This window comes from Phalaenopsis equestris, unplaced genomic scaffold (assembly GCF_001263595.1).
Source record: "Phalaenopsis equestris unplaced genomic scaffold, ASM126359v1 Scaffold217343, whole genome shotgun sequence".
Lineage (NCBI taxonomy): Eukaryota > Viridiplantae > Streptophyta > Magnoliopsida > Asparagales > Orchidaceae > Phalaenopsis > Phalaenopsis equestris.
This window is the reverse complement of record NW_018235871.1, coordinates 54,421-64,088: the sequence shown is the minus strand read 5'-3', so window position 1 is coordinate 64,088 and position 9,668 is coordinate 54,421. Positions and strand designations below refer to the sequence as shown.

Genomic DNA, 9,668 nt, shown 5'->3' with positions numbered 1-9,668 from the left:
TTTATATAAAAATGAAATTAATTATTTGTCTTTCAAAATTTTTGGTCCTCTAGCTTTTTCATCCACTTTAACTGCTCATCATCAGAAATTTGATCCTAGAGCATGCACATGTCTTTTCAATGGACGTCCACATGGTTTGAAATGATATAAGCTTTATGACATTGAAAATAAGTAAATTTTCATATCAAGGGATGTTATTTTTCTTGAATCCATATTTCCATTTCATTCAAATATTAGTAATCATCAAGAAATAGAATTATTTCCTGATTTAGAATTACCGCAATCAACTGTTGATTACCCATCATCTACCTTGTCCTCTCTCAATTCTACAAAACCTTTACCTTCCATAGTTACCATATATAATGTACCACCACTTGCTCGAAGATCCTCTCAAGTCACTAAAACCCTATTTTACTTACAAGATTACCATTGTAATCTTCTACGATCTCAAAAACAAGTTTCTAATTCAAAGGTTTTATTTCCTTCGAAAATTATATTTCTTAAAGATTTTTTTCTCAAACTCATAAAAAATTTTATAATAGCTATTTCATCTCAAGTAGAACCGAAATTCTATCATCAAGCCATAAAATTTCAGCATTGGAGACATGCTATATAGCTTGAAGTTGATGTAATAGAATATAACAAAACATGGAGAATTGTTCATTTACCACTTAGAAAACATTCCATTCATCGTAAATGGGTTTACAAATTAAAATATAGATTTGAATGTATCAATTAAACGTTATAAAGCACAATTGGTTGCCAAATGTTACAATCAACAAGAAGATGTTGATTTCATGAATACTTTTTCACCAGTTACAAAACTTGTGATTGTCAAAGTTATGTTAACTTTAGCTTCATGTCAAAAATGGCATTTTGTATTTTTCTTTGTGAATTATTGATATCCTCAAAAGCAAAAAATAAAAGCTACAATTTCTAACTCTTCTGCTAAAGCTTAGTATAGAGCTATGATAATAACTAGAACTGAATTAGTTTGGATACATCAACTCAAACAATATTTTAACATTTCTATTTTTACTCCAACACATTTATTTTGTGATAATCATCCATATTGCTTCTAATCCTTCTTTTCATGATTGGACATCACTGATAAAGTTACTGATGAGTTTGTAAAATTGATGCCCATTCGGTCACAACATCAATTAGTAGATATGTTCACCAAAACATTACCAGCTAGTTCCTTATTTTCTTTATTGTCCGATATGACTATTAAAGACATTTATTGTCCCTCTTAAGCGGGAGTTTAGATATTAATTAGTTTTTTGTATCATTTTTCCAATTGTCACGTACTTCATATATAAATAAAGAAGTATATTGTAATAAAAAGATAGAAGATAATACCCTTCGTAATATATGCTGCTTGTAATTTGAAAGTTTTGGTGTGAATATCTTAATCGATAAGAATTGGGTGCTATGTATTTACATGCCCCTTATTTTTTTAAATATTGTTCTTATATTTTAATTTTAATATTTATTTATATATTATTTTAGTGTCATAATATAAGCATACAAGCTAATATATATATGTTTTTAATTTTGTATTAATGATTAAATATTAAAATATAATTAAATATTAAAATTAAGATGGAGGAATTAAATGATTTACATGCAAATCCCCTTGTTTATTTTAGGACGAGCTTTGGTTACTTCGGCTGTCGGCTTTGACTGCATCTGCGGGTACTATATAAGCAAGATCGAGATCTATAGACTCAGTATGAAGCAGAATGGCGAGGAGAGGCGAGGAGGAGTACGACTACCTCTTCAAGATCGTCCTCATCGGAGATTCAGGTGTGGGCAAGTCCAATCTTCTCTCCCGCTTCACTCGCAACGAGTTCTCCCTCGAGTCGAAGTCCACCATCGGCGTTGAATTCGCCACGCGTACCCTCCAGGTCCCTCTTTCCGCCGTTTCTTCTCTGCTTGATTTTTTTGATGTTTACTCGATTTGGATATCTGTGAGCGGATCTGTAGATTCGAAGTGCGCATTTTCTTTATTTTGAAGTCGGTTTATAGTTGCTTGTGGCATGTAGATCTGGACGTGTTTCCGAAAATTTTCAGTTCGCCTTGCTATTTTCATGATAAAGTCGCATATTCGAGTTAATTTAATGCTTTCTTTTTCCGTTATTTATTTGTGGATTAAGAAGCGTGATTCGTTTGAATGGATATCTCCAGCTTATTTAGGTCTTAGGTTTGTCGATTTTTAATGGAAGATAGCTGTGCTTTCCTAATATGGGGCTGTTTGTACTGTACTTTTTTCGTCAGGATTTAGGTTAAGGCCAGCCGAACAAATTTTTGGCAATTTAAATCTCACTTTAGCACCGATTAAATCCCCAATATGGTAAATCCCACCAATTAATGATTTCTGCCTTAAATCTAGAATAATTGCTAACAGTTTATCAAGCGTTAACAAGATTTAACGATAGTCACGTCAAATACTTTTCAGGTTTTAATCCTTTCAACATCGTTGATTCTTACATTAGTAAATAGATTCTAGCGAGATTGAGTTTGTGGTGATCAAGATATCTCATAACTCTATTAAATAAATTGAATGTGCAGAGCGGCAAATTCTATTTCTCCCTGAGATTTATGGATGTCTTCTACCGTGAATATTATATTTCCTTGTTTGATTTGATTTGAGCATAACCTGATTTGATATGGGGTCAGGTTACTTGCACTTCCTTGATTCATGCTATGGAAGGTGAACATAGCTTAGCCAAAGTAGCTAGTCTGGCTGTTTACCAGGATACTGTAACCCGAAGCATTGTGAACCATAAGTAAACTCTGCATGTAATTAGCTTGCGAGATGTTAGTATCTAACACGCAATTCTTATGTATTTACATATCTAATTTATATTTATTACACTTTGGTGTCATAGTCCTCTGCTTGAAAAGTTGTATTTCACTTAGAAAAAGTTGACAATAATGATATTTTTAAAATGATATTGAAGAGTTGAGTGTTATGTATGTAAATATGAAAATATAAGTGATAGATATGTAAAGACATAAACTGTGTGAGGTATGTAAGTTAATGCCCCAAATTCTTTTTGTTCAGCTTAATAATAACTAGTGCAAAGCATTGGTTGCTTCTTTGGTCAGCCCTAGTTCATTTGGATTTCAATGAGGTGCATTAGGAATCATGACATGAAGCTAAAAAACTAACATATGTACCAATAAAAACTTCTTAAAACCTTAATTCACATGCCACCAAATAAAATGGATGAAGATGATCCTATTTAAGTGTTGATCTATCTTAGTTATGGTGTTCATTATGTTTGTTACCAGACAATAATATGGATGCATGTTCCTTTGTAGTTATAGTGTTACACTTAATGTTATGTATCTCTATACCATCGATATGTAGATGGCATACATGGATTCATGAATGATGCCAAGATCCAGCTGTTTATTATTTCCAAATAATGGCTCTTTTTCCAACTACTCAACATAGAGTTGAATTCAGGAGACAATTTGTGAGATGGGTGGTCCAATGCCACTTGGGCAAATGCTCAGTGATCAAATTTTAGATATTACTATTTTAAAAACATTGAAGCTAAAAGAATTTTTAGATGACACACCAGTGGAGCCTTTGAAATAGATTTATAATTCATCAAATTTATTTATTTTTAGCTTAGTTTGTTGATTCGTGTATTATGCCCATAGAATACAATGAAATCAAATGCTTGATGATCAAATGATGGCTATTTCAAAAACAATGAACCCAAACGATTTTCTTTAGAAGCGACGCCATTGGAAATAAATAACTTTTGACATAGTTTTATAATTTGTTAAATTTATTTGTCTTGAGCTTTTTTTACTGTTTCACATAATACATATGTATATGAATTATTGAGAACAAAAAAATAAATTTTTTTCCCATTTTTTTTTATTTGTTGAAAGTACTCAAAATCTTTATCTTCATATGTAAAATATGCATATTTTACCTATTACCCTCCCATATTAATATAAAATTACTTTTTTATTTGCCTTATTATACCATGAATATTAATTATAATAAATTTATTAATTTTATTTTTAATCAACTAGTTCATATTTTTTTATTTCAAATTTTATATCATAGTTCTTATAATTCACATACTTATCAATGCCAGTTTTATACCCATCCCACATTTTACCATGTTCTGAAATTATGTGGGAGCCAGAAAAAGTCCCATCGGCCAAAATTTTAAATATAGAAGCATGTGTAAGTTTAAGTTAAGCAATATGAGTGTGGTAAATTTTTTTTTTAAATGAGCAAAATGTCATTTAAATTTCTAATTTCATGAGTGAAAATGCCCAATAGTTGGGCGTTCTCTTAAATCACCCAATCCTTAGGTGTTTCCAATGCGAATTCCAAATCCATTGATTTTTTATTTATTTTTAAAATTTTTATTTTTTGTTTTTGAAATAGTTTTTTAAACATTAAGACTAATAATGATCTCTTACTCTAGTTTAATTTCAACTTGTTAATTGTTTTATAACATTTTTAGTTTTTTTTAATTACTTATTTTATTTTAAAATTAAATTTCTTTTAATTTTTCTCTTAAAAATTTGAACTTTCTTGAAATAAAAAAATATTAAATATATTTTGTTTATCATTGTGTTTTATAAATTATAATGAGATATGTAATTTCTTTAATTGAAATTTCTTTATGCAATATTTATTTTGTTTTGGTGTAGGGATTATATGATCATGTAGATTTTAATAGTTTAAATTGATCTTGATTTCTTTACTTTAATAGTTTTAAATGAAATCAATTATTTTCTTTGACTCGTTTAATCAGCCAAATGATCAGAGTGTGTGGATTGTACAGATAAATAGAAAAAATAAATAACAATATTTTTATGGAACTATTAAGAGTAATTATTTCTTTGCTTTATAGAAGTTGTTGCGGTGCGGAAATTCAATCATAAAGATTATGATTATTGAACTTTTTTTAAAATAAGCTCTTTTAATTCTCGCAAAGTTAATGGACAAATAAATTGAGCAACAAAAAATTAAAAGATTCATTCACTTTATTATCTCCTAAATAAAGTATTTTATTAGTAAAAGAATAGGATAATAGACTCCAATAAATGAAGCAGTTGTATCATACTTAACATCTCTGCGCTATTTAAGTACCGTCTGTGAATGTTTTCCTTTATTGTACGATTTAAATCTATCAATTGCTAATCAACTCATGCATGTGAGATTATGATTGAATTTTTGTGGTGCTACATTTAAAATAATATTTGAATAATTGTAGTATTTGTTGCCAATATATTCTGGATAATTTATTTTTCTTACCATTTGAAGTGGCGCATAATCAAAAACTCTTCATACCAACTCATTAATGCATTGTTTTCTGCAATACTCTGCTCTTTATACAATATCTCATTTAAACCTAAGTCATCTTCAGTTTCAGCACTGCTTTCTGTTCCTAGTTTGTAATATAAAAATTTATGTTACCTCATTTAAACGTAATGCAGTTTGATAAAATGTGTTATTTCTTAAAAAACGTTTCACTAATTTCTCTCATATCCACTAAGAAATTCACCTCTAATATCACTGCAGATTTTCATAACCAACGCATATAATCTCCAGAATGGTTTATCTTTTTTTCTTGTCCAATGTTGTTTGCAACAACAATGTACTTCATTTGACAATACATGTATTTTCATGAAAGGATCGGATAATTTTTAACTAATTTTTTTGTTACTGCAGCCAGCCATTACTTGTGATGTTAAATTGCATGTTTTAGTAGTTTTATTCATTCTGCTTGAAGTTCAAAAAGTTGAAGCCATCCATACCTTTTTTATAAGTGAAATTTTGCAAGTTAAAAATTTTTGTTGTTAAAATGTGTTATATTAAACTTCATCTTATAAAATGCTTGATTGTCATCCAACTCAACGCATTATATATTTTAACCTAATTCAAGTTAGAAATAAATGCATATCTTTATTGTTGTATTTGATGATAAATATCTAGTAGGGTATATTAAATGAAGTTGTTGAAATTGCATACCGCCAAGTTTTCTTTCAACGTTATTGGATAGCATTTGTTCCATGTGTATATTTACTAGGTGCTTATAACAATCATTTTCATAATTGATATTATTTTAGAAGTGTTTTCTTTATCACCTGGTGTTGTGATAACCAAAGTTTGTAATTGGAATGAAAATTTATCGTCATAGACTGAAGCTGACGGCATGCATGTTGTGACCTCTTAAAAGGATAACACATTTATTGTGGTGTAAGTGCAGGCATGCACTGAATTCATTAGTCCATATGACCATTCTCAGGAGCACTCAAATATAGATCAAATGATGGATACATGTTTGTTGTTCTCTATTTGAATGCATAGTCAGCTGGCTTGGTTTTACATGTGGACAAGCCTTCACATGTAGACTTTGTATAACTTTGTGTGGCGCCAGCATGCAATCTTCTTAGAGCATTAGAAGTCGGGCTTCTTGGAGTTTAGGCGTTGACTAGCATGGAGCATTAATACTCCGCTAGCCATGATATTGATCTTGAGTTTTACGAGTCCACTCTATAAAAAAATCATGCTCAGTCAATTGATCAAATTCATCATAATTAATATAAATGTTTTGCTCCCATTTGCTAGTCAACTCTGTGACTTTATCTAAAATGTTCTTCATTGAAATAGTATTTTTATCCTGTGCACCTACTGATGAATCTGTGGTGCCTTCAATACGAAAAAAATAAGTCTTCTGAGTATATATAATAATTTTTTAAAATAATTTGAAATAATTAATTTTTTTGTCTTAAAATTAAGATTCGAAAGTTGGGTTAGCAAGTTTCTAATAGTTGGATCGGTGCTTTTCACTTACTAGCAAGAAACATACTATGGCACTTTTAAAATCACGTAATGCAATAGCTTGGTGGCCTCCAATTTATGATGACTAATCCAATGTAATGAGCATTCAAGAGAGTTAACGGGCAAGCCATAGCGGACATTGATTATATGCATTACCATAAGCAATATTAATATTTAATGGGCGTATATAGTGGATTTGATTTTACCATAAGGTTGTAGCAAAAAAGAGCTAGCGGCTTACATGCAATTGTATATGTTTTAGGCATCATCTTGTTTACTAAAAGGCATCAACCTAGCTGCCAAATACTACCCTATGTCATTAGGGGAGAAAATAGTGATTTTAAATTAAAATTTTTATTTGAAGAAAGAATAAATATTTTATTTTATTTTATTTTGAATAAATATTATATGGATATATGAATTATTTTACTTATTCATATGGCATCACCTATCCATTGAACCATTGATAGGTGAAATAGTGAAATTATTAGTTTGATGTTGTTTGCTTTAGATGAAACCGCAGAGTTATATAATAGAGTAAAAAACAATTCATTCATATTATTTATGGTGCTTTTAATCTGCCGATTGAATATCATTTTTTGTACAAAACAGACTCGTAAAATCTAGGATTAATATTATTATCAGCGAAGATCATTTTTTTATGCTACATGCTCATTATTGCTTGACATTCCATGAGACTTCTGAGACATCACATGTTTGCACTTCCTAGAGATTGACTTGATATTTTGTGTTGCTTCATACACACACACACACAGATATATATATATAATATATTAAGATAAAGATACAATAGGTTTGTATGGGTGGCCTAAACACCCAACCCACACGGTACAACACACACCAAAAAATGTAAAAGACTCGTACATATAGAAATAAAAAGAAACCTAAAAACCACCCGGACGTTGAAAAAGTGTGCGTCATCCCTATCTAGTCTTGCCTCTGGCTTTAGTTCTCGGTAGGGATCCAGCTAGTAGATTGGTAAGGTGCTGACCATTACTCGTAGTAACCAAAGTATCATCCATAAGACTCCTGAGCTCTAGTAGATCTTCATTCTTTTTCTTCCTCCTGGAAGTATAAACTTGACATTTCTCCTCCGAAAAACCCGCCTGATGGGGTAGAGCTAAAGCAGAAGGATTACCAATAGTAATACCCACAATAGGTTCTACAATATGTGAAGTATGACTTGCCGCTACACTGGATACTTCTTCAAGAAGTGGAGCTGCAAGGCTTTCTTGATTATCAGTCTGAACATTATCATTTATAGGTAATAGTTCATCAGTATTGTTTTTTATGGAGTTTGTAGGTGTCGGCATCGCATCACTCGCAGTAACAGTAACAACAGTGTCATGGGGGGCCCTCAAGTGCAACAGACACCTCCTGTCTTGTAGTATCCTCCTTAGATAGAACTAAAATGTCCATAGAAGTGGGGTTAGACCCATCCTTGTTCACTTGAACCTTAGATTTCAAATTATGATGAAATTTGTGGCATTTAGCAAGAATATGACAAAACATCTTACAGTGGGTATAATACGAGGGTTTGTGTTTCATGACGATTTATTGCCAATATCCCTTATGGGTTGTGCCCAGCCAGACTTCAGTAACATCAGGTAAAGTAATATTCTTTTCCACAAGTATTTTGGTCACCGAGGGTCTGGTTAGGTTGAAAGTAGACAGATCTAGTTTCAAAGGTTCCCCATGGATGACCCCAAGAGAGTAGAGAACCTGATAGTGAAAAAATGCAGCTTGAGACCAGGTAAACTAAACCATACCGGTGTAGTGGGAGTTTCATGATTTGGGTCGAAATTAGGATACCACTTGAGTAACTTCATTGATTTGCGTTCGATATTAAGATATTTCTTGGAGAAAATTCTGGTGTCGTCTTCAGTCACTATTTGTTGGATCAACACATGTCTCCTATCCACGAGTCTCATTTTTCACTTGTCTACTGGTTTAGGATCATCAACACTCTTTCTGATAACATCCATAGAAGAGTGTCTCCACAGAAATTTTTCAATAAGAGCAAACTTGAATTTTTCCGTCATGGTAGAAATTTTTGATTCAGAGAAAAAGATTGCTATTTTTCCACCTTTCTTACTTCCCTTCTTAATAAAAGGACAATCATCTGTGCCCTCACTAGATTCATTATAACTTGAGGGGAATCCCACTAGGACTCCACCTGAGAGTTACCCACCACGTGGGCAAAGACCAAACAAGGAGGCGCCATCAGAGCAAGGAGAGCCGTCGGTGTTGAGCTACAATGAAGAACAGTGAATGACGAGCAGCTCTATCGCAAATGCCAGAGACAGAGCCTAACAGACAACGCCTCGAGCGGCTCTGTCAGAAGCGAACGCGTCGAGTGGCTCTGTCAGAAAGACGAACGGATCGAGCGGCTCTGTCAGAAGCGAACGCGTCGAGCAGACGCGAACGTGTCATCGTCGAGATGCAGACGAACGCTGACAAGCGCGAGCCGACGCCGACGAGCGCGAGCCGACGAAGGAGAAAGGAGCGGAAGCTTCGAGCGACTGAATTAATGGCGATCGCCATTCGAAACCCTAGCTGAGCAGTCATCCGCCATATATATATATATATACACACACATAAGAATAAAAGGATAGAAAAGAAAAGAATGAAGAGGATGGTCTCACGATGCTTGTTCGATGGAGAAAGAATGAAGGAAGATAGATTTTCAATGGTCTCTTTATGCCCCCCCCCCCCCCCCCCCCGCCGGGCCGCCGTTCCCCCCAGCCACGTCATTGGTCCTTCCAACCCCCTTCCAGCCATATCGCACTCCTTCCAGTCCTCAATATGAGCATAT

At 32.8% G+C, this 9,668-nt stretch overlaps 1 protein-coding gene across 1 annotated transcript in view; it reads left to right on the top strand.

Moving 5' to 3' along the window:
- The first annotated feature begins 1,701 nt into the window (after positions 1-1,701).
- The window catches only part of LOC110037239 (ras-related protein RABA2a), a 12,764-nt gene continuing 4,797 nt past the window's right edge, over positions 1,702-9,668 (top strand). The window contains exon 1 of the mRNA XM_020741836.1: positions 1,702-1,910. Coding sequence (XP_020597495.1) covers positions 1,746-1,910 — 165 coding nt within the window. The 5' untranslated portion in view covers positions 1,702-1,745. The remainder of the gene's footprint in view (positions 1,911-9,668) is intronic.